The 25,884-nt window shown below is 47.3% G+C and overlaps 1 protein-coding gene across 1 annotated transcript in view; it reads left to right on the forward strand.

Moving 5' to 3' along the window:
* The window catches only part of FRMPD3 (FERM and PDZ domain containing 3), a 79,216-nt gene that overhangs the window by 33,878 nt on the left and 19,454 nt on the right, over positions 1-25,884 (forward strand). Inside the window, exons 5-12 of the mRNA XM_047845047.1 lie at positions 1,409-1,513; positions 5,889-5,996; positions 8,966-9,097; positions 10,477-10,596; positions 15,506-15,642; positions 15,967-16,093; positions 18,117-18,206; positions 19,883-20,062. Coding sequence (XP_047701003.1) covers positions 1,409-1,513; positions 5,889-5,996; positions 8,966-9,097; positions 10,477-10,596; positions 15,506-15,642; positions 15,967-16,093; positions 18,117-18,206; positions 19,883-20,062 — 999 coding nt within the window. The remainder of the gene's footprint in view (positions 1-1,408; positions 1,514-5,888; positions 5,997-8,965; positions 9,098-10,476; positions 10,597-15,505; positions 15,643-15,966; positions 16,094-18,116; positions 18,207-19,882; positions 20,063-25,884) is intronic.

Below are 25,884 nucleotides of genomic sequence, written 5' to 3' on the forward strand. Positions count from 1 at the left end.
ACTCAAAGGGATTCTTGATTGTGGGATGCACAGGCTCCACGACTGAGCTGGTAGGGGAGGTGGTTTGAAGGAGCCCCAAACCTGATTCCCACTGTGGTCTTCCTCATCTTAGTAAGTGGCAACTCCATTCTTCTAGTTGATTCCTCTCTTTTTTCTCACCTCCCACATCCAATCCGTCAACATATCGTCTTGGTTCTATCTTCAGAATCTATCCAGAATTGACTCACTTTTCATAAGCTCCATTATTACTACCCTAGCCCTAGCCTCCATCCCATTTTAGCTGTATTATTACAGGACACTCTGAACTAGTCTCACTACTTTGGGTGTAACCCTCCAGTGGAGTGAAATCCAAAGTTCTCGCCATGGCTGACCAGGCCCTACATTGACCCAATGCTCAACTGCCTCTCTGAGCATGCCCCTCCACCTCCACCCCAATCATTCTGCTCCGGCCACACTGGGCTCCCTTGCTGTTCCTCATGCACCCCAATCCCACCTCTGAGCCTGTAATATTCTTTCTGCCCAGGAGGCTTTTTCTCCACATATCCTTATGGCTGGCTCTTTTTCTCCACATATTCTCATGGCTGGCTCTCCCTCACTTGCTTCGGGTCTCTGCTTCAACATCACCTCCAGTGCGAGGTCTTCCCTGCACATCCTGACTAAAATAACACCCCCATCACTCCTACCATCACTCATACAGTCTCTTGAATAGTCCCTCACCCTGCTTGATTTTTCCTCACAGTCCTTATTTGCTACCTAAAAGATATTTATTTGTTTATTGTCAGTCTGTTCCTACTTATATGGCCTTTGAGGCCAGGGAGCTTTGTGTTGTTCACTGCTGAACCCCTCATCACCTGGAACAGTGCCTGGCACATAGTCGGTCCTCCCTAAACTTGTCACATGAATGATTAAAGGCTCCCGAAGACATGAGGGTTTCCCTCATCTAGACTCTTGTATTTCCTTGAATCATTTTCTATAATCTCCTTCCTAGGGGCAGGGCATATCTGGGAGATGAATAAGGTCATTTCTGTAAATCCTTCAAGATGCTTGTATTCAGATGTAATAAAAACCACCATTTAGGTATATCTCACGTTAAGCAAACCAAACATATAATAATTCAGTGGATGTTATTGCTAAAGGATTTTGGCAAACTCCACTAGGCCCAGAGTGTTAATAATGGGATTCAATCTACCCAAATTCAATTCATGTCCAGCTTTTTCAGAACACACCAATCATAGAAGGAAGCACTTAGCACATCGCCTTGCACCTAGTAGGGAATCAATACGTATTTATTGACTTATTGATCAGTAAGGCAAAGCATGCCCGTACTGAGACATCTTAACTCCAGTGTGGCAAAGGTCAGGTTTTTCCCAGGGATAGAGAACTCATCAGCCCTCTGTTCTTTTTCCAGTCCCCCAAATCTGCCTTCATCAGCGCTGCGAAGAAGGCCAGGCTGAGATCGAATCCTGTGAAGGTCCGATTTTCTGAGCAGGTGGCAGTTGGAGAAACAGATGCAGTAAGTGCAGCTTTTCAGCTCCCTGTCCTTGGCCCTTGGCCAGAATCAGCCTGACCACGGAGGTCTGGCTTTGGAGCAGGTGCTTGAGAGTGGGCAGCATTACGAAAGGGCTGGAGGGGAGAGGGAGGACCACAGGGCTCCAGGCTGGTTGTAAGATAGGAGAACGCGGCATCCAGAAGAGCCCTGGGCACTGTGGGGCGAAGGAACCTCTATCACTTCACTCAGGCCCCTCATGGTGCTTAGAGAAATTGCTGTCCCTGGCACGATAGCATCCACTCAGAACAAGTGCTCCACAAACATCTTCGGGCTATTTTATAGAAGCAGGAAAGAGGTGGTGGTTTTCTGAAGATCTGGAGCAAGAGTGGCTGGTGTAATTGAGCTGTCTTCGCATTAAAGTAATCCTGCCACGGCACGTCTTGACTAGTGAAGCAGCCTACGGGAAATGATACAGACTCTCATTGTCACAAAGCTTTTTTTTTTTTTAAGATTTATTTATTTTTGAGAGAGAAGGCATGCAAGTAGGGAAGGGCAGAGTGGGGGGGACAGAGATCTGATGCAGGCTCTGCGCTGACAGCAGCTGGCCGACACAAGATCATGCCCTGAGCTGAAGTCGGATGCTCAGCTGACTGAGCCACCCATGTGCCCCCCATCACAAAACTTTTATTAGGCACCTTCTGTGTTCCCAGTACCACATGGCATGGAAAATGAACACCTGTTCCCTGCCACTGGATACCACTGGGTGATGTTGGGGCAGGACGGGGGCCAAGTAGTTCAGATTGAGATACATAGAATCCCCCATTGGGTGGTATGGTTTCAAGGAACAGGTGATGCTTGACAGCCCATGCTATGTAGCTGCCCAACTGGGAGAGTCTTGGCCAGCCTGCAGTCTTTCTCACTGCTCTATGGGGTTTACATGAGCCGAGCTGTCTGCTCCAGATAAGCAAATGAGAAGAGGTGGATGGAGAGCAGAGAGATATGTGTTAAGCAGTCATGGATTATGGCCAGAGCCACCCAGGATTCTGCAGAAGTCGGTGATATCCAGGTGCGGGTGGAGAGAGCCAGAGCTAACAGGCATTTGTGTGCTTTTGCAAGCTTTTGCAGGCAAGGCTCTCAGGGGGCCTGTGGCATTTATGTACGGAGGCACAGCTACACTTGAGAAAAGCCAGCAGGCCCAGCCTGAGTGGGGAAATCAGTGGGGCACCAGGCACTTCTGTAGTTCTTTGAAGCAGTGCCACTCAGAAGATGGGATAGAGGACACAGGTGTCTTCCATGTCCTTTTCCCCAACACTCATCCCCAGACTCAGCCTAGGCCCTCTTCCATCCCTGTTCGAGGAAGGCTGAAAAGCCTGGGAGCCTACAGAGTCCCACTGGGTAAGCCGTCAAGTAATTGGAGGCTGGGCTCCATATCAGTCCTAGCAGAAGAGGTTAAAGAGAAGTGGGGGGTGGTGAGCAGAGAGACGAGGCAACAGTATCGAGTCCCTACAGATCACAATGAAGAACACCCTTAGGTCTGAGCCACAAAGGAGACATTTGTGCCCTGAACCCTTGAAAACCCAGAGCCAATGCAAATTGGATTTGGAAAGCACAGACTATCCCATCTCAGCATTACAGAGTAATCAATCAAGACCTGGCTACCCAATGAAAACCTCCCTACCACCTCCCCCTTTTTCCTCCCATCTCTTCCTCTCCCTTCCATTCTCCCCTCCCCACTCTCCCCTTGCTCCACTATGACCCCCCTCTCCATAAGTCTCAGCTATCCACAGGTAGGATCAAGCCCCCACTCCAGACCAACCTGAAAGCAAAGGTCCTGGAGTAGCTAGGACCTGCCCAGGGTTACTTCTGTCGCTCCTGGACCGACCACCAGGCACAGTTTGGGGCTCTTGTCTGAGAGAGAGAGAGAGAGAGAGAGAGACAGACATCAATCTTCCCACTCTGCTGTACTCAGGAAATTACCTGATATCACAACAACCCCTACCTCCCACGCCACCAGTATGGACCCTAGCAGCCTCACCATTGGTTGGGACCTAGGGAACTCGAGGCCCAGGTGACTCTGGGCTGTCCTATCATCCCTTTGCCTTGGTGTTCCAGGGCTTTAGTATGCAGCCAGAGCAAAAATAAATCCCGTGGGCGTTCCTTGCCAACTCTATTTTTAAGCAAAATCAATTAAGTAATTATCTGAGTCCAACCCCAGTGTGCTAAATAAAACCTGCCACTGCCAACTGTCATCAGCCTGGGGATCCAGGGCCTCAGGGCTTGGTAGGAGCAAGGCATCTCAGGATCAGTGAGAGAACCAGGGAGTCACACTTTCCCAACTTTATACCCCATCACTTCCTACCACGATTTGACTCCTGGCTCCCCACCACCACCAATCATACCCTGACCCAGGAGGGCTTGCTTGCTCATTTTTCCATGCTGTCCATGACGGTCCCTAGGTCTGGACTGTCCCTCTGCTAGCCTCTCTTAATAGTCTACACCTACCATCTCCTTTGAAATCAAAATCTAAGTCACCTCACCTAGGAAACCTTAACTATCTTATACCTGTTGGTTTGTTTTCGGTTTTACAATTGTTCTCTAGTAGATTCCTGTGGGTGTTCACAAGAGTGTAAGACCAGACCCAGCCCTCTATTTCTGTCTGGGCCTCATGGGGCTTAGCATAGTGCTGGGCATATACTAGAGGCTCAATGAATGCCCACTGAATTAAGGAATCTAGCCATCTTATGCAGCTTTTCATTTCCTATAGAACTGGTGATGGCCCCAGGAAATGGTTGGGTTCTCCTGATGATTCTAATCATTCAAGTAAGCACATATTAAGCACCTATTACTCATATATTCAGCAGCCATTCATTGAGCACCAACTGTATGCCAGGAACTCTGCTCAATGTCAGAATTACAAAGATTGAATAGGACATGGATGTGCTCTAAGTTCACCATTTGTGAGAGACCAACATTCTTCAAAAATATGCTAAGAACATTGAGAGAAGTATGTATACGTTGCTGTAGGAACACGTGGGAATACCAGGTCCAAGCACCTGAAGAGTTGGGACAAGACTTTACAGAATTTGTATTTAAGCCAGGTTTTGAAGGATGAGTAGGAGTTTGCCAAGGAGGGAAAGAGAAAGGCAGAGAGAACAGTCTTTATTTAACAAATATTGAGGGGCGCCTGAGTGGCTCAGTTGGTTAAGCTTCTGACTTAGGCTCAGGTCACGATATCACAGTTCATGGGTTCGAGCCCTGCTCGGAGCCTGCTTGGGATTCTTTCTCTCTATACCTCTCTGTCTGCCCTTCTGCTGCTCGCGCACACTCTCCATCTCAAAATAAATAAACTTTAAAAATAAACAAAAAAAACCACCACAAATATTTATTTACCTTTTAGCACTCTACAAATAAACACCCGGGCCAAGAATACTTTTGCTAAGAAGATATCAGCTGTTCAGAAATGGGCTTTGGGGCACCTGGTGGGTCAGTTGCTTGAGCATCTGACTTTGGCTCAGGTCATGATCCATGGTTCATGAGTTCGAGCTCCACATTGGGTTCACTGCTGTCAGTCTGTCAGCACAGAGCCCACTTCAGATCCTGTGTCCCCTTCTCTCTGCCCCTCTCCCACTTGCACTGCCCCCAAAAGAAATAAATATTTAAAACAAAGCGGCTTTACCAGAGGTTCTCAATCAAGGTCAATACTGCCCACTCTCAGAGAGCTTTTGGAAACGTCTAAGGATGTTTTGGGTTATCCTGACGATTTGGCATGCTATTGGCATTTAGTGTCTCATGGTCAGAGATACTAAGTACCCTGCGGGGAGTGACACAGTCCCTGAACGATGAATTGTCAGAGGTAAGGAGGGGTGAAAGAGCAGGATGGGTACCTGCACCAGTGAGACATGACTCTGGAGAAATAGGCAGGGCCAGGTCAGAAAGGACATAGGAGATCATGGGGGACAGGGAAGGGCAGAACAAAGGCATGGATGTTGAAGTGACCTCAGTGTGTGAAGAGTCTGGCGGAAAGGGAAGTGTCAGGATATAAGAGCAGGCCAGTGAGGGGGGCTCCTAAGGAGGCCTTCCATCTGGTCTTTAGTGATGGTCTCTATGGACCAAGCACCACTCAAAGCTGTGGAACTTGGAGCCATGGTAGAATGGGGTGGGCTGTGACATCAAATGAAGGGTGAACTTTTGATATGGCCCAATGTCTTCTTGGAGCATTTGGTTCTGATCTGCATGTGATGTGATCATTGGTCTGTTCTCTCCTCTGTCCCTCCGTCCTTCCATATCTTTGGCTCCCCGTCTCCTTCTCTCCCTTCTCTTCCTACTTATACCCCTCCTCTGGCTTCCCTCTGCCTTCTAAATGAGCCCCTCTCCTTGACCTTTCCCTGCCTATTCACAGAAAATGATGAAGAAAGAAGCTCTTCTCCTCATCCCCAACGTCCTGAAGGTTTTCTTAGAAAATGGGCAGATCAAATCATTCACGTTTGATGGCCGGACCACTGTTAAGGTACATACAGAGTGTCCTGTCTTGGGTCAACATTTGCCCTCTCTGGAGCATACACAGCTGCTGGTTCCTGGGTTTATCTGAGTCTGCACAGAGTTGCGTCTGGAGCAAGGTGGCCTTTGAGCTTCAGCTTCTGGGAGCACCAGTCTGCAAGAACACACAGCCCTCAGATGAGGGTGTTGGGGGAGGGGAGAATTTGAGTGCCCAGCTGTGTGTGTGTGTGTGTGTGTGCATGCACGCACATATGAGCAGAAGCATGGGTGCATGTGTGTGTACACACCTATTAGTGGATTGATTTGTGTCCATGTTACACCAGGTCCTTCAAGACTCTTAGGAGCTAAGAAGTTTGAAGATCATTAAACCATTTATAAAGCGAAAGTGATTTATATTGCTACAATAACATCTACACACATTTACACACAGAAATCAACAAACACAATCTCTTGGGAGATTAGCTTAGCCATGCTTTGCTTTTTAAATAAGAACCAGATCTTAAACACTAAACCAAGATTTGAAACGTCCAGCCACAGTCCCGTTGGCTCTTCCTTTCATAGGAAGAACAATTACTGAGCTGTGATTCTTAAGAGCTCAGCCAGCCTCAGCCAGCCGTCTAAAAGTTGTAGCGATTCCCTTAGTGCTGAGGAGCAAAGGCAATGAAATGATTAACCCCCAGGTTCAATTCTTATCTGGGACAGAAATAACCACACCCTGCTTTTTCTGGACTCCTTCCAGAAAGAGAATGCCATCCCCAGAATGAATTTGCATACAACCAATGGAATAGCATCTGCCCAGAAAACCCACCTTGGCTCACAGGTGTCCCGAGGTCCCCATGCTGAGGCCAAGACAATTCTATAAACAAAGAAACCCCAGGGCCAAGAAACTTCCCTGAGAGGAATTATCAGGTGGTCAGAATTGGCACTTCTCTCCCAGACAGCTTTTGGCAATGTCTGAGGGGATGTGGGTCATCCCATGATTTGGCGTGCTGCTGGCATTGAGTGTCTCTGGGCAGAGATGCTAAGTGTCTTGCAGGGAGTGAGGCAGTCCCTAAAGATGAAGAATTATCCTGCCCAAAGTGCCGGCAGCACCCAAGTCACAAAACACTGGGCCTAACCCGTGTTGATGGAACTGGAGTTTCTTTGGAAGGCTTCGGCCTGGTTGGTTCCCTGGAGGCATAGGACTGAAATATACTTCTTAGGGTCTCCTGGGATGGTCTCTTGCCCATTGAAGATCTCACCTATGGGAGGGACATTGAAATACAACTAGGACACTGAGGGGTGTCCAGATGCCCCACCTCCAGATGTGGATATGTCTCTGTGTTGGAATCCTTCTTGGTGTTCATTCATGGGTAGGTATGCCCTTTGGAGACCTGCCTCTGCACTGAACAATTTACTCCTCTTTTTTCCCCCTTGGAGGCTTCTTCGAGCATTCTCCTACCTCACAATGACACCGCTGTTGTTGCTTCCAGGTAGTCCCAGCCTTCCAGGCCAGCAGTGTCCCCTGGCTTGTGATCTCACCCTGACCTCAGGGAAGGTACACTGGCTATTCATTGGAACTTGGACAGGCTGCCAAGCCATTTATCCCTGAGAGGTACCTGGGTGAATTAACAGCCTGGAATGGGAGCTGTTACACTTCTAATACCAGTTGGCAGTCGCCAGCTTGGCCATCCACAATCCCAAATGCAGCCAAACTGCAAAGAAAACCCCATTTGTCCCTGCCAGAGCTCCAGCAACACTGGCGCCTCTGTGACTGCTTGGATGATACAAAGAGATACTCTCAAGTACCCACCAGTTTCCAGCCTAACATCTGAATAGCTAAGCGTCATTTCTTGTTCACTGAGGGGCTTGTTTGGCAACCCCAGCTGTAAGGGAGCTTCACGTTCCCAAGCCTGCTTCCTTCTGGCCTTTGGGGAGCTGAGCTGTGCTGACTCCACGAACACGCATACTGAAGCCCTGTGTGTGCTGAAGTCCCAGCAAATAGATGGCAGAAGTCTCAAAACTGACATTTGGGCGGCCCCAAGGATATGTTTCCAGACATCCTAATATTAAAAGTAGGGCAGCAGGGGCGCCTGGGTGGCGCAGTCGGTTAAGCGTCCGACTTCAGCCAGGTCACGATCTCACGGTCCGTGAGTTCGAGCCCCGCGTCGGGCTCTGGGCTGATGGCTCGGAGCCTGGAGCCTGTTTCCGATTCTGTGTCTCCCTCTCTCTCTGCCCCTCCCCCGTTCATGCTCTGTCTCTCTCTGTCCCAAAAATAAATAAAAAACGTTGAAAAAAAAAAATTTAAAAAAAAAAAAAAAGTAGGGCAGCAGAGCAGACAGAGCCCAGAAGGAGTCAGATTTATGACTGTACACAAGACACGTGACAGTTTCTCTGCGTGGACACATTTCTCAAGTTGCCAAATTGATCGTCTCTGAAAGCCAGCAACAATCAAAAATGAACATCCTGCCAGTAACTTGAGTCATTCAATTTAGATTATGAATCCAGAAATATTCTTTTTAATCACATAATTGTGGCTCTTGGTCTTGTTAATTCTTAAGTAAAGAGTTGATAAACAAACTACAGTGAACATTCTGACTTATGTAAGGTGAGGGAACAACCAGCACAGTGTCTTCCTTATTGACTTGCTTAGTAAGCACTCAGAAAATGTGTTGTTGAATGGAAGGAGAAAAGGAGGGAGGGAGGGACATGACCTTCTTTTGTCATATGCCTGGCTGGGCCAAGTTCAAAAACACCTTCCTCTACCCCCTGCACCTTTTGGTGTTCCCCAGGGCCCAAGTACTCATGGGTCACTCTCCTTATCCTGGAGAATGCATGGGCCACTATAAAGGCCTGTGTCTCTGGCCACTCCCTAGCCTCAGCCCCCTCCCCAGGACCATCTTTCTTGGTGCTCCATCTCCCTCTTCCATGTTTGGTGCTGAGAGTGGCTTAGAAATGGAATGTATCTCCCTCTCAAGGCTCTTCTTTTCTCTTCCACAGGATGTGATTGTAACATTACAGGACCGTCTTTCCCTGAGGTACATTGAGCACTTTGCTCTTGTCCTTGAGTATGCCGGGCCAGAACAGAACCACAAGTTCCTGCTTCTCCAGGACAAGCAACCCCTGGCTTATGTAAGTAACTCCTTTAGCCTGGCTCGAGAACTTTGCATGTGGCCTCTACTAGAGAAGAGGACTCCAGGCACTCTTTCTGGAAAATTCAAAACAATTTGCTCAGCCGGATCCCAGAAGTTATGGTTCACAGTGAGGTCTATACTAACCACATCCAGCAGGCTTTCAATGATATTCCTCATGACATAAGAAGGGCATGAAGATTGTTAGTCCTGGTCTCTAGTGGGGAAGGTGTGGGGTGATGGGTCACTGCATGGCTCCCGGAATGCTAACATGAACAGCAGTGTCAACCATCCTGTGTCCTGGAAGCCCTGCCTCAGAGGAAACGTGGCCTTCAGATGAAGGCTTTAATATGAAAAGGTCAACAAGTGGAGCGTACTGAGACCACTGAGGCCAGGACAAGTGTGGGCTGAGAATGGGCTGAGTGGGGCCCAGAATGGGCAGCATGTCACCTACATCAACTTCCAAGGCAGAGTAGGAGAGAGAGAGAGAGAGACTGGGGAAGCTGGCTAGCATTTCACCAACGGCAAATCACCAAGAAGAGTCAGAGAGGCCAACCAGGGCCAACCAGTGTTCCCAGAGAGGGGGGGAAGGAATTGGAGAGGGACAGTTGTGGAGGAAATGCCTACATGGAAGCATAGTAAAAATCAAAATCAGACACACACAAAAATGAAAGGATTTTATGAAAGAAATTCTTCAAGTTTAGCTCTCAGCCAAATGCAGTCCAGAGACTCCTCCTACGTTCCCACCTGTGAAGGGAAGATTAGTAGCTTGGAAGGGGGGCCTAAGCACCTCCAGCCTCTCAAGAGGCCTTTTGAATCCAATTGGTCTCTTTTGCCAAATGGAATTTTAAACTTTTTTATTACAAAAAAAAAATCTCAAACATACACAGAAGTAGAAGGAATTGTATAATGAATCCTCGTTACCCAAGGCAGCTTCAGCAATTACCAATATATTACCAATTTGTTTCACCTGTACCTCCAAATGGGATTTTTAAATCTTTGGTTTGGCTTTTAATCAGCAACGTACCCTGCTTGCAGCTGAGCCGCTCTGCAAGGTAAAGGCATTGGCCCCACAGTGAGAAAAGAGAGAAGTTCCCAGGAACCCTCTCTTCCCACCTCTTGTCTTGGGCCTTAGACCCAATTGTTGATGAAGGCCATGTCCTGGTTAAGTGATTCAAAAATTCTAGTCCCCTTGGACCAGAAGGGCAGGCAAGACCTTTCCTCTGAGGATAATTGGAAAGGGCCAGGTGGGAGACCATGATAAGCAGCACCCTACCTCCACCCCAAGCCCCACGTTGAGGGGTCACCCTGCTGGCTCTCTTTGCTACAGCTACTGATTCCCAGGTGTCTTTTCCTCCCACCTCTCATCCTGGTGTTCAGGTCGTACAGCGGACACACTATCAAGGAATGAAATGCCTCTTCCGAATAAGCTTCTTTCCCAAAGACCCCGTGGAACTGTTGCGCCGGGATCCTGCTGCTTTTGAGTACCTGTACATCCAGGTAGAGTCTGATTGGGGATAAACAGACAGACAGACCAGCGGACTAGCAAGCAGTCAGGCTGTTCTGCCATCACTGTGAAGTCGCTATGTAAGTTATTCCAACCTCCAGGTAGCCCTGAAAGCCCTTTCCTTTTGTGCTACCATCGTAGGCCATGGCCAAGTTGTTTAGCCTGGTGACTGGAGCCGGCTGTGGCTCAAGTCCTGTCTCTCTGTCTAGACAGATCTCATCAGTTTTTCAGGAGCAAGCAACCCAAGGAATTCTGTCAATATCACAGGATCCCAAGGTTTACTGAGCCCACTTGGGTAATAGGGTGACTCAACCCCCAATGCCTAGCTCCATTAAGGAGATGATTCCGAATTCAGTTCATCCAGAAACATTTGCTGAACACTGACTCTGGAGCAGGCCCTGTGCTAGGTGCTGCCAATCAAGGTAAACAATAAATTGTCCTAGCTCTCTGTATCTCATAGACAGACATACACACAAGTAAATCTAAAACAGTGGGACAGTCCTGTAATGATGGCAGGGTACAGTGTCAGTCGGAGCAGCCAAGAGGAGGCAGTTTGCCAGCTCTTCTTGGATGGAGGATAGTGGAGGCTTCACAGAGGAAGCAATACATGCACACTCTTAGCCTTGAAGGACGAGTAGAAGTTTGATGTGTACAGACATGGAGTGGAGGGGGCACATTCTAGGCAAAGGGACTTGCAGCTACAAAGTCTTGGTGGCATGAAACAGCATGCTCTGATGAGACAACTATGAGTAACTTATTTACCTGGAGTTCAGAATGTGAGGTAAGGAGCAATAAGAAATGAAATGGGAGAGACGGGAAGCAGGTGGTGAAGGGCTTGACACGTCATGACAGGCACAGGCTTCAAAGTGATTTAGACCTGTGTTTTAACAAGCTCTCCAAGGGATTCTGATGCCCACTGGAGTTTGGGAACCACTGTTTTAGGGCAGTGGGTCTTCACTGTAGCTGCACATTAGAATTATCTGGGAAGGTTTGGGAAAAAAAAAAGTTCTGCTCCACCCAAGACCAAATCAAAACATTAATATTTTCTAAATCCCTCAAGCGATTTAAATGTGTAGCCAGGGTAAAGAAATTCTGCTGTAGGGTGGGGGTACAGAAATGTTGAAGGGAGAGTAACCTAGTCAGATGAGCAAATTTGAAAGGTTACATAGTGCCGAGGAAGTACACCAGCTAGGGAGCTGTTACGGTTATCCAGAGGAGAGATGATGGGGACCAGAACCAGGGCAGTGATAGATGGGGTGGGGTGGGATTCAAGATATAATTAAAAGGGAAAATCAATGGTCTTAGATTCAATGAGTGTCTAGTGGAGGTGGTATCATTCTCCAAGTTAAGGAATACAAGTAGAGTGGGTTTGGGAAAAAGATGAGTTCATTTTGGGGATGTATTGAGTTTTAGGTGCCCATGGAACATATAGAGTGCTTGAGGAGAAGAGAAAAATAGGCTCAAAACTCATCTCTGATGATGTCTGCGATAGCGACACCTGAAGATGTGCTGTGAAACATCATGGTTGCCCTTCTAGCTATCTAAAATGTTGGGAACATTTCTCAAACAACCTTGGGCTCCCAAACCAGTGCTCTAGGGGGCAATGAGTTGTGGTTCCTCTATGAATTTTATAAGGTTAGTTCTCATTTCTTTTGGCCTTAAATTTCTTCTCCTGGGAGTCATTTTTAATTCCAATGATTTTGGAATCTAGTGTCAAGACCATGTCCACCCTCTCTCTCCCCTTCGTGATAATATGGACTTCACCTGTAATTCCTTCTTTTTTATATTGAACAGCCTTATGGAGGTCTCATTGATACACAAACTGCACATATTTTTAAAAATTTTTTTAATGTTTATTTATTTTTGAGACAGAGACAGAGCATGAGCGGAGGAGGGGTAGAGAGAGAGGGAGAAACACAGAATCCGAAGCAGACTCCAGGCTCTGAGCTGTCAGCACAGAGCCCGACGTGGGGCTCAAACTCACGAGCTGTGAGATCATGACCTGAGCCGAAGTCAGACACCCAACCAACTGAGCCACCCAGGCTCCCCTAAACTGCACATATTTAAAATAACAACTTGATAGGTTTTGACATATGTTTATACCTATGAAGCCATCACCACAATCAAAATACTTAACATATCTGTTGCCCCCAAAAGTTTGCTCAGGCTTTTGTGTAATTCACCACCCCCCATTCCCAGGCAATCACTGACCTGCTTTCTGTCACTATAGATTGGCTTGAATTTTCTAGAGTTTTATATAAATGATATCATACAGTCTGTACATTTATTTTGGTCTGGCTTCTTTCACCAAGTATGATTTTGAGACCTATCCTTGTTTTTGTGTGTACCATGACCCCATTCCTGTTCATTGTTGAGTGGTATTCCACAGTATGGATGTACCAAAATGTTTTTATCAGTTCACCTGCTGATGGACTTTGGGGTTGTTTCCAGGTTTTGGCTACTACAAACAAAGCTTCTACAAACATTCATGCACAAGTCTTTGTATGGCACATGCTCCCTTTTTTCTTGGGCAAATACCTAAGAATGGAATGGTTTGATTGTATAGCAGATCTCTCTTTAATTTTTTTTTAAAAGAAACTCCAATACTGTTTTCCCAAGTGGTGGTACCATTTTCTACATTCCCACCAGCCATGTATGAGAGTTCCAGTTTCTCCACATCCTCATCAACACTTGGTATTGTTGGTATTGTTTTTAGGCACTTAAAAAAATTTTTTTAAGTTTATGAATTATTGAGAGACAGAGAATGAGCAGGGGAGGGGCAGAGAGAGGAGGAGACACAGAATCCGAAGCAGGCTCCAGGCTCTGAGCTGTCAGCACAGAGCCCAACGCGGGGCTCAAACTCACAAACTGTGAGATCATGACCTGAGCTGAAGTCGGACACTTAACCGACTGAGCCACCCAGGTGACCCAGTTTTTAGGCATTTTAATAGTATGCAGTGGCATCTCGGTGGTATCTCACTTGCACTTTCCCAGTGACTAATGATGTTGAACATCTTTTTGTGTGCTTGTTTGCCAACATGCATCTTTTTTACTGAAGTGTCTTTCCAAATCTTTTGCCTGCTTTTTTACTGGAGTTGTCTTCTTATTAGTGAGTTATGAGACTTCCTCATATATCCTGGATACGAGTTGCTTGTTGGATATGTTATTTCTCCCAGTCTGTGGCTTCTCTTTTCAGTCTCTAAACAGTGTCTTTCACAGAGCAAGTGTTTGTATTTTGATGAAGTCCAATTTCTCAATTTGTTCTCCGACAGATAATGCTTTTATGGATCATGCTCATGATGTCATATCTATAAAATCTCAAGGTCACAGAGATTTTCTCCTATTTTTTTTTCTAGAAGTTTTATCATTTTAGTTTTTACATTTAGGTCTGTGATCCATGTTGACATAAAGTTTTTAGGCAGTACAAGTTAGTGATCAAATTTCTTTCTTTTTTTTTTTGTATTATGGATATATCCAGCTGTGCCTGGACCATTTGTTAAAAAGACTGTTATTTTTCCACTGTAGTACCTTTGCACCTTTGTCAAAAAGCACTTGTCTATATACGTGTGGGTCTGTTTCAGAACTCTTTATTGACCTACTTGTCTATTTTTATGTCGACATCACACTCTTGATTATTGTAGCTTTATGAATCTTAAAATCAGGTAGTGTTTATCTTCTAGCTTTGTTCTCAAGTAAGAACACTCTTTGGTCATTCTTGGTCCTTTGCATTGAATTTTAGAATTAACTTGTCAATTTCTACCAAAAATCTGCTGTGATTTTAATTGAGATCGTGTTGAATCTATAGATCAGATTGGGGAGAATTGACATCTTACTGGGTCTTCTGACCCATGAACACAGTATATTTCTATATTTATTTGGGTCTTCTTTAATTTTTCTCATCAGTATTTTCTAGTTTTCAGTGTACAGGCCTTTCACTTATTTTTACGGATTTATCCCTAAGTATATATTTTTGATGCTACTGTAAATGGTTTTGACTTTTAATTTGAATTTCCAATTGTTTGTCATAAGCATGTAGAAATGCAATTGGTTTATATATGTTGCTCTTATATCCTGCAACCTTGCTAACTTGTTAGTTTTAATAGGTATTTTATAGATACCATTGGATTTTCTACATAAATGATCATGGATGAAGCATTCCTTTTCCACTCTCTCCTATGCTGTAGTGATACCACTGTGGCTCCCTAGTACCTTAGTTCATCCTGGTTTAACCTCAACAAAATGAGCAACTGATCTAACCAAGGCTGAATCAATAGCTAGGACTCTAATTCTCAGGGTTTGAGGGCTGTCATACCCTTGGCAAGTAGCTCCAGGGGACCCCCTTTAGGATAACATAGGGAAGAGTGACTCATTTTTGCTTTTAACCTTCAGACCCCAAGGAACAGAATATCTGTCCCATCCCTGCAATCCATGTCTCATCCTGGGCTTTTGGGTTAGAGCCCTATGGAGAACTCTTCCCAGGGTCTCTCTTTATTACCATCTGAGCTAGTAGAGGATCCCTGTATGACTGGGGAATGCATTTAGGCCTCCAAGAAAAGGCAGGAAGGCCTCTTATAATAGGAGGAAGGAAATAGAGTGGTGCCATGTGTCACTTTTGCAGTGACCTAGATGTTCTGCCCATTTGTGCCTAGCCATTGTATGTATCTATCATTGAGAAGCCTGTCCAGTATCTGGTGGATGAGGCAAATAGTATCCCTGAGACTTAAGTTCCCTCTGTTGCCTTTCCCCCAAGGGCAGAAACCTCCTCCTCCCCTTTACCTAGGATGTCTTACTTGACACCATGATTTTTTTCTGGGACTCAAGGGAGTAGATCAGGGGCGAGGTGGGGGGGGGGGAAGGGAACATCTTTTTAAACTGATAGGTTTGGACTGCCCTCTCCTGCAGAGTCGGAATGATGTTATCCGAGAACGCTTTGGAATGGACCCCAAGCCGGAGATGCTTTTGGGTCTTGCTGCCCTCCACATCTATATCACCGTCTCAGCCACTCGACCTAGTCAGAAGATCTCGCTCAAGAATGTGGAGTGAGTTCTGCCAGGGCCCTTCAGGAAGGCGGCAAATCACTGTAGAGGGAGAAAGTGCAATGGTTGAGCTGTGCTATGCTTTTCTGGAACAGAGGGCCTGGGGTGGGAGTGAGAATTGGAATTCCTCACACCTAGACTGTGATGCCTTTGAGCTATAGCTTCTGCTAGAGAACTATGGCCAATGTGATTCTCCTGCCCACATCTCTCTTTTTCTCGCAGGCTCCTTCCCTTCCTCTGACTCTCAGATCCAATTCCTGCCTTGCTATCTTGCTTTCTCTGCCCTACTTTATGTCTCTCTCACTAATTTCTTGCTTCTGATTTTAGGAAGGAATGGGGCCTGGAACCCTTTCTTCCCCCCTCCCTCCTACAGGGCATCAAAGAGAAGAACCTCCGGAAATCTCTCTCTCAGCAACTGAAGGCCCACCAAACACATCCTTCCAGCGGCACCAAGGTACCCATTGTCATCCATTGGGTGCCCTCCTCAGGCCCTAGTGAATGTGGGGGTCTCCTGTGTGGTTTCCCAGCAGGCCTGGCCTCCTGGGGACCCTCCCCACTGTTTTTGAGTTGGGTACACAGACAGCTTGGCTGGATATGGGCGATGATTATGGAGAGGGATTTTTCCCAAACCTGAGCCACCTCAGAGACAGCTCAGAGGCAAGTCACTGAGAGAGCCCAGGATCCTCAAGGCAAAGGGACCAGGATGCAGGAGGAGGCAATTCTTGGATCATTCCACCCATTTAGTCAGTGCTGATTGAGCACCTGCTGTGTGGACAGCACTGGACACTGGGGAGGCATGTTTTCCACGGAAATGACTGCTCCATTCCTCATTAGCTTTCTAATTCATCAGTCCTGCCATAGGGAATTCTGGGAGATAGAAGCACAGCTTGGTACAGCAAGGCCTGACCTGGAGAATGGGTAACTGGGCAGCCTATGGAAGGCTCACGTCACTGCCCTGCTCTCCTACACATTCTCAAATGCCCTCTGAGGGACTCCCACCCCCTGCCCCTCTAGACCTGAAGGTCCCAGGCCCTTCCCAGTCTGCTGGTGCTTCCTGCCCAGGAGGCTGGAGGGTGGTGAAAGGCACTAGAATCAGCACACAGATGTAGACACAGGACACAGTCGCCCCCATATATTCTACCCATTCCGGATTCCTTGTATCACCAACTAGCTTCTCTTTCAAGATGCAAATTTACCCAGAGAGTTAAGCCATTCCTACCTTGCTGTGCATATTTAATCAAATCGTTTTTTTCTTCCCAGAGGGAGAACATCAGTGCTCCCAGCCATCTCCTCAGCAAACATTTTTTTTGAGGACCCCCACTACTTGGGCTGGAGACAGAAAGATGAAGAAGGCCTGCCTGCTCTCTGCCCTCAAATCAGGCACAGGCTAGTAGGGAAACACGACAGTCACAGCACACTGCGACAGTCAGTCACAACATGATGCAACAGGCGTGGGGGCCCTGGAAACACGGAGGAGGAGGAACACCCAGCCCAGCCTTAGGGAGGTAGAAAAGGCCAGAAATGGGTACATTTGATGCCAGAGCTGGGTCTTGACAGACAGGAGTTTGTCTAGATGAGGAGGAGGTAGGGGGGAGGAAGACTTTCCCAGGCAGGCAGATAGATCCATCTGTACAAAGCCCCAGGGATATAAGAGAACATTGTGCATGGAAAGAAATGCAAATAGTTCAGCAATAAGCAAGTACAGAGAGTGCAAGGAAACATGCCTGGGGATGGGGACAAGAGAGAAGGCCAGAGAAGCTGGCAGGAGCCAGTTGTGTGTTGGAGCACCTTGTGTGCCATGGGGAAGGGCTGTACTTCATCTTGGGGTCATTAGGGAGCCACTGAAGGATTTAAGCAGGCAGCTGATCTGATGACACTTATGTTTTAGGCTTCTGCCCTTAACAGCAGTGTGGAGGGGTTGAGTGATTGGAGTATGGATAGTCTGGAAAGGAAGTTAGGAGGTACAATCAAGGTGATGGCTGGTGGTCCTGAGGTGATAGGACGAGGGAGGAGCCCAGTGTGACACAAGTTTCTGGCTCTAATGCCTGGAGGAAGCTGGTACCACTGATAGAGACTTTTCTATGAGGGAATGGCAGAGGAAAGAACCCTGGCTGGGGATGGCCCGTACCAAGGTGGCAATAGGGGATCTCAGGACAGAGATGTAGATGAGGCAGGGTGTCAAGAGTTAGGGAAAGGTGTTAGGATTATCCCAAGAACAAAACGAGTAAGCTGGGTTTTGAAGGCCCAAGGATCAGGAGGTAGGAGAAAGGTTTAGAAAGGGAGACGGGATACTAGAGTTGTCCAAACTGGAACCTTCCAGCAGTTTTTCTGAGGGTGTCCTCACACTCCCAGTGTGGCTTGCTGACTAGTCTGACTGGTGCCTGTCCTAAGATGTTGACTCTCCTTCCTGAGAACACAAGTTTACTTTTCCTGTGCAACTCAGGCTTCTTATGTTTCTGGATGGGTTGTTTCCACAGGGCTCTGCAATTCAGGCAAAGCTCCAGTATCTTCGAATTCTGAATGAACTTCCGACCTTCACAGGCGTTTTGTTCAACACTGTGGGCCTGGTCAGTGAGGGCAGTTGTCGGGAGGGAACCCCTCGTGTGCACTTGGGCTTGGGTGGGGGGCAGGAGAGACTCCACTACAGCTTTAGGGTGGCATTCTCTGTCAGCAAATACTTCCAAAGACTTTCCTGCCTCTTCCTCCTCTTTCTCCCTCTCCCTTCCCGTGGTGTTCTGGTCCTGCCTCTGGTAAAATGGTAAAGTAGGAGGCCATATTTGTTTACGATATCCCTCCATGACCCTTCTGCATCCCCTTTCCTCAATTTCAGGGGTCAGCAAACCTCCTGCATAAAGAGCTAGTTAGTACCTATTTTAGGCTTTGCAGGCCACCCAGGTCTCTGTCGCAACTATTTAGCCACCATTGTAGTGCAAATAGAGCCATAGACAGTGCATAAACAAATGAGCATGGCTGTATTCCACTATCTCTTTATGGGCACTGAAATTTGATTTTCATGTGATTTTCACATGGCACCAAACATGGTTCTTTTGAGTTTTTTCCAACCATTTAAAAATGTAAAATGCATTCTTAGTTTCTGGACCATACAAACACTGGCGGTGGGCCTGATGTGGCCCCCCACCCCAGGCTTTCTGAGTCTGTGTACTTCCCCCTACCTGCCCAGGGCCCCCACTGCAGTAACATCCCTCTCTATAGCGGGGCACAGCTGGTACCCCCCCAACCTGTGCCCCAGGTTAATTCACCCTAGTGAGCTGTGGTGAAAGGAAATTCAAATCATTTGTGGACTGGATCCAGGTGCTTGTCATGCTCTGGGGAACACACTGTCATGTTCGTGGGGCACACTGATGGAAAACCGCTTATCAAAGTGTCTAGAGCAGACATAAAGAGGTTCCTTGGGGTGATGCTAATTCCAGGGAATGGGCCAGCAGAGGGCCGAGGCTTGATGGTGCCCAGCAGCCTGTCAGGACCACTTAAGGGAATCCAGCCCACCAGGTGCAGAGGTAGACATTTACATACTTGGATTTGCAGATCCCTGAAAGCCTACTGCCCCCTCCCTCTACACCCCCCACCCCTGCACATCCCCTCTGCCACTGGGGCCATTCCGCCATTCCTTTGGGTTAAGACTGCTGGAGTGCCAGTTAAAAGGCAAATAGCTTCTTAAGGAAGGAGATGCCCCCCACACTCTCCATCCCAACCCTGCTATTAAGCACCCAATCAACTCCTTAACACCTTAGAGTGAATGGCAGTTTTGCTTTTGGCACTAGGTGGGAAGCGCGAGTTTAAGTGGCTCTTGGGTAGGGAGGTAAAGAGGAAAACAGGATGCCACCTGTTCAGGTAGAGCACTGGGTGGGGTGGGGGGTTGCGAGTGACCTGCAGCAGCAAATGGAAAATCCCTGGAGATTGGTAGGAAGAAGATGCTGCAGAGCTTTAAAAACAAAGCTCACAATTTTGCTAGAGCCAGCCTTGCCACTGACCACCTCACTCAGCTATTGTGGAGGCTAAGATGTCCATTTAGACCAGTGACCTGGGGCCCTGCCCTGGGGACAGAAACATCCCAGACCATTTTCCCCTTGAGGTTGTCCTCCTGTCCTGGCACTAAGCCTCAGATGTTTCCAGACGTCCCAGCAGAACCAGTTCAATGCCTGTTTTCTATTTCCTCCCCCCTCATCGGCCACCTCCTCTGCTCTCCTTTCGGTGAATGCTGCCCTCCACGCTTGGGTACCAGGATGAGAAGCAGTCAGCCACCACTCTTCTGGTGGGACCCCGTCACGGCATCAGCCATGTTATCGACCTCAAAACCAACCTCACCACTGTGCTGTCCGAATTCAGCAAGATCAGTAAGATCCAGCTGTTCCGGGAGAACCAGGGCGTGGCCCGGGTGGAGACCAGCATCATGGATGCCAAGGTAAGCCCAGCTTTGAGGAGCTACTTCTCTCCAGGGACAGGCCTTAGGAACACAGGAAGAAGTAAAGAGCACTTGAGCCTTTTCAGTGAGAGCCGGTGATTCTGAAGTGGTTCAGATCCAGGGTCCCTTTAGGCTCATCTTTCTTTCGTTTCTCAACCCTGTGGGAAATGCTATCTTGACCACACATTAGGGTCAGCCAGTGCTGGAGAAGGCTGGGAAGTGTCAGATCAACCCACAAGAGGTCTTCAGCAGAAGGCAGGGGAATTGAACTCAGAGCTACCCCCAGGCTGTAGCTTCCCAATCTTTCTTGTGTCACAGCACACATAGAAAATGACATTCATGTGGAACAGTGGGATAAATAGTCCAGCCCAGACTCTGGCCTCTCTGGGCCCTGCCTGGCCTCCCCAGAGGCTGAAGAGATATGCACACACCAGTTGGGGAGCCCTGCCATAGGCATACACACTTGCAATCATGGAGGAGGAGGTATATGAATATATGGACAGACCCAAGGAAGCCTGGGAAGATGGGGAACAGGCCGAGCCTCACCCACATCTTACCTCCCAAAGTCCAGCTCTTCTGGAATCTTAGAACTTTTCTCATAGATCAGCTCCTTCAGACTGGCAAGGAACTGTTACCTGTGCAGAGTCTGGCCACTGTGGTCAGCCACCCCCTCCATGGCTCTCATGTTGAACACCCAGTAACCAGTTGGGGCGGGGGGGCAGGCCTGCCTGCCAGCTGGTGGAAGCTATTAGAAGAGGTGCAATTTTCCTTTCTTAAAGGATTTCCCACAGGGAGATGTTGTTAGCAGATTAAGAGATGGAGTGTTTGCTGTTTCTAAAAGAGCAAATTACTTATTTTTGTCTTTGTGAAATCCAGAAAACTTTACTATGTTAATTTTTCCACCTGTGATTCCTAGTATTCCCATTGGTTTAGGAACCTGCCTGAAGCTGATATCTAATTGGCTTGTGGCCACTTCCTCAACCAATGATCTTGCCCTCCTCCGATGTTGTTGGGTAAAAAGCCAAATGGACAGAGAGGGAAGGGACAGGAAGGAGCAGAAGACATGCAGGGTAGATGTGGCTTCCTGAGAAATTTAAGGACTTTAAAAGAGAGAAATAGCTTTCCAAATGAGTCATCTTCTATGTTGTAAAAGTGATTGTCAGCATTGGCTGCACAATTGAATTTCCTTGAGAGCTTTTTAAAAATGCAGATGCCTGAGTCCTGTTTCCAGAGACTGTGATTGAATTAATCAGGGTGCAGCCTGGGCATCAGGATTTATCTACTTTTCAGTTCCCCAAGTGATTCTGTAGGATAGCTGGATTTGAGAACCACTGACTTCTGGGTCCAAAGCTCTGGGGGGCACCAGGCTGAGCAGGGCCAGATATTGCCTGAGTGAGGAGCACTATTCTCATTTCCAGGAGCGATCCAGCCACAGGTCTGGGCCTGAATGCTGCCCAGGAGAGACCACACTCTTACTGGGGAGACTAGACTCACAAAGACACATGACCTGCCTTAATAACACAACATCAGAACATGTGTGGAGCTCTGGAATCAGACAGACCAGGTTCAAATCCCAGCTCTACAGCTACCAAGCTGTGTGGCCTTCAAAAAGTGTCTTAACCTCTCTGAACACTGATTTCCTCAACTGCAACATGGAATGCCTATCTCCAAAGGCTGTCATTCAGGAGTAAGCGAGAAAACGTAGGTAAAAAGTCTTAGCACATTACCTGATACACAGTAAGTACTCAACCTGTTATTTTTTTCAAAAGCAAAACAGCAATGAAGAAAAGTTAATAGGAAGTAAATTTTGCAGGTAAGTATGGTGTGGAACATAGAACAAAAGAATAGGAAGGGGTTAACCAGAACTGGCTTCCCACAAGAGAGTGTTTTAAGCTGGATCTTGAAGTGATAGGCATGGATTAGCAGAGAGAAGTGGGATGTGTTCACAGGCAGAGAGCAAGCATGGAAATAAGCAAGCCATATGTGCAGGTGGATAAGCATAGTTGCTTGGCTGGAGAGGAGGATAATGAGAAAAAAGATTGGCGAGATTGGGGGTGGGCAGACCAAGCTGGTTAAAAGCTTCGAAAAGGCAAGGCTAGTGTGAAGCCAGGGAGGTGAGGAGGGGATCGTGGCACTAGTGCCAGGGCAAAGTGATAAGGTCAGGGCCTGAGCTGGAGGGACAGCAATGAAAAAGAGTGAATGTGAAACATACAGAATCACTAAGCGTGTGCATCCGTATGCCTACACATGTTCCTCTCTTGCATATGCAATGCACCTGTCTTATTATACCTAACCCTTATTGCCTGCTCCCTGTATCCTGAGTACACTGAAGACCGGGGCTATGCACATGGCATGCAGCACACAGAGGGTCCAAATCATGGGTGAAAGGAGACGTGAGAGACCACATTATGGGATAAATGAGGCATCACGTTGGTGAATGGAGAGGGGCTAGGAGAAGGTTGCACTTTGCTGAGTGGGAAACAGCAAATGGATAGGTAGATGAGGCAAGCACCAGGTGTTGGATAGTTCAGGTACGCCCTCCTTTAAGCAGGTAAATACAATGCATATGAAAAAACCACAGGAGAATTATCCATTTTGCATTGGAATGTTTCTGCTAGGCAGAACAACAGCCCCCTCCCAAACATGCCCATGCCCTAATCCCCAGAACCTGTGAATATGCCTTGTTATATTGGGGGGGGGAATTAGGGTTGCAGGTGGAATTAATCATCTGATCTCAAGAGAGGGAGATTAGTCTGGAATATCCAGGTGGGCCCAGTGTAATCACAAGGGTCCTTATAAGTAGAAGAGGGAGTTAGAAGAGAAGGTCAGAGTGATGTGATGTGATGTGATGCGATGCGATGCGATGCGATGCGATGCGATGCGATGTGATGATGTGATGATGTGATGATGTGATGATGTGATGATGTGATGTGATGTGATGTGAGAAGGGCTCAGCCCAACCTTGTTGTCCTTGAAGATGGATGAGATGGCCATGAGCCAAGGAATGTGGGTGGCCTCCAGAAGCTAGAAAAGGCAAGGAAACCCATTCCCTCCTAGAGCCTCCAGAAGGGATGCAGCCCTGTCTACCCTTGATTTTAACCCCGTGACCCTCGAGTCTGATTTCTGGCCTCCAGAACTTTAAGAGAACAGATGTGTATTGTTTAAGCCACTGAGTTTGGGTTGATTTGTTACAGAAGCAACAGGAAACTAACATAAAGGTGAGATTCCTTCAAGTAGGGAACCCTCATACCCTGCATTAAAGATACAGTTTGACTGATAAATGTTCTGCCCACACCCAAGTTTTGTTACATAAGATCAGATGCATCTGTAATCAGAGATGTCTGCTATGTGTATCACTACAGTAGGTCAGTGCCCTATGAAATAGGATGGTATTTATACTTTTCACAGATAAATCAGCAGAGGTATGGTCGACAATATGGTGATGGGAGAAAAAGAGGAAGATTGAGGGAGAAAAAAAGATCCAGGCTTCCATTTGACAGTCATTTAGTAAGAACTTACCTTTGCTAAGAAGCTTGCTAAACCCAATAGGAGATACAAACATGAAATGAAAAGAAAAACATGGCTTCTTGCCCTCAAGAATCTTTCTGTGCTGTAGGAGAGAAAGAAGTGTGCTAATACGTGGCTTACCAAAGAAGGTACCATTAGAAGAGGTACCAAGAGTGTATCAGAGTACAGAGGAGGGCAAAATTAAATCTGGCTCAGGGATTAAGGAAGCTTGCTGGAGGCACTCCATATCAGCAATACCTATGGTTACTGAGTGGTGCCTCTCTCCATATATGTGAACAAAGGGCAGGATTTGGGGGGACAGGGTCTGGGAAGCTTCCTACTGGAGAATGGCTTCCCTGGGCTCAGTAGGAGTCTATCCTTAGGGTCAGTGTCATGATGGAGCCAGCTCAAACAGGTGTATCCCTCCCAACTCTGCATTCAGTAACATCACATCGATAAATTGGAAGTGGCCATGGCTTAAATATATACACTAGGGAAACAGGCCAACACTACAAATCACGACTTCACAGAACTGGTTGTTTAACGTTTACCAGTACGCCCCTCCATAAGGTATACTGAAGAATATGGAAGTTAGAAACCAGACTTGGCTCGTTTCCTCCTAGATATGCTGCTCTATTCTGGGAATATTCTTGAAGGGCCCAGTGAAACTAAGATTATTCACTCAAAGCAGTGGTTCTCAGCTCTGACTGCATGTTAGAATCATGTATGGAGATTTAAAAACCACTGGTGCCTGGGTCCTTCCTCTCAGACCATTTAAACCAGAATTTTGGGGGGGGGGTGAGGCTGGGGTATATAGGTTTTTCAAGCTTCCCAGGTAATTGTAGTGTGTGCCTGCTTGAGAACCACTGCCTTAAAGTGATATTCTGCCTAGGGGCACCTGCGTATCTCAGTCAGTTAAGCGTCCGACTCTTGGTTTCAGCTCAGGTCATGATCTCATGGTTTGTGAGCTTGAGCCTGGCATTGGGCTCTGTGCTGATAGTATGGAACCTGCTTGGGATTCTCTCTCTCTGCCTGTCCCTTTCTCTCTCTCTCTCTCTCTCTCTCTCTCTCTCTCTCTCTCTCTCTGTCAAAAATAAACTTTTTAAAAAAGTGATATTCTGCCTTGTCTCCAAATTGGCTGGTGATGCCCAATTAGCCTTCCCCAGGGCCAGGGAGGCCAGAACCCTAATGTACTAGTCCCTTGGGATCCAAGGACCATCACCTCATTCCCTTGCCCTTCTGTATCACTGGATTCCCATCTTTTTCCTGTTTTCATAGATGCTACCGTGAGCTGAGGCCACCCCAAGGCCAGTCCCCTCCCTAGTCGGCATCCTGAAGTGGCCTTCGAGCTCCCAGCACACCCTGAGCACCCGAGGAAGAAGATGGGGCTGGAACATATCAAATTAAACCCTGTTCTACCTTCTCCTGACTGGCCATGCCTCCAACTCCATCCTCCTTTTCCCCTTTAGCATTTGAAGATGGCCTGGGCACATTTTGTTAGCTCTCACTCTGCTTACTTGCTCTTAGTGGGGTGAACAAGAGGCAGTATGCAAATATCTTTCTCCAAAAGACAGTAGTCTGGGACTGAGGCACCACTGGGACATTACCATACCCCATTACCACAAAAGCACATAAGGGGGAAAGAAACCATCAAAGGAATGTCTCAAGGGATCTGTCGTGGCCCAGTGTGTCTCCCATTCTCGTGTTTGAACTTTATGGCTCTAGCGCTGTCTGTAGGGACAAGTATTACATTAGACGTCATGATCATTAAAATCCTATTTAAAACAAAATGTTTTTGAAGGTTTCTAAGAAAACTCATCCAACCGTTTTGCTTGCCTGCCTTTGATTTGATTTTTACCCCTGCTGGCAAAAAGCGCATCTGTGCTCCTTTGACAAGCTGCCTTTGGCCCATGCTGGGGCCCAGTTGGCTTGTGTGGGCACACAGAGGACTGACTCCTGATGTGCAGTGCTGAGCCAGCTAGGGATGTGCTTGGACCTCTCTGTGCATAGGGTTGTGCCTTCATGCTGTTTCATTACCCACACCAGGCTATATTTAGGGTGAGAAATAGGGAGGGAAACCGAAATGAAGCCAGACAGGTAAGTCAGTCAGCCAGTTAGTCACTCTGTCTCTGATATGTCCATTAGCCAGGCAGCCGGGCAGCTAACCAGTCAGGATGTCAGACATTCTGCCTGTCTTGCATCCAGTTTGTCAGCCAGGGCATCAGTGAGTCAGACTGCTCTGCAGCCAGCTCGACTGTCTGTCTGTCCATCAGTCAGTCAAGCCCATCAGCCTGTACTTTGGTCAAATGGAATGT

Source organism: Prionailurus viverrinus, chromosome X (assembly GCF_022837055.1).
Source record: "Prionailurus viverrinus isolate Anna chromosome X, UM_Priviv_1.0, whole genome shotgun sequence".
In the NCBI taxonomy this organism is placed as follows: Eukaryota; Metazoa; Chordata; class Mammalia; order Carnivora; family Felidae; genus Prionailurus; species Prionailurus viverrinus.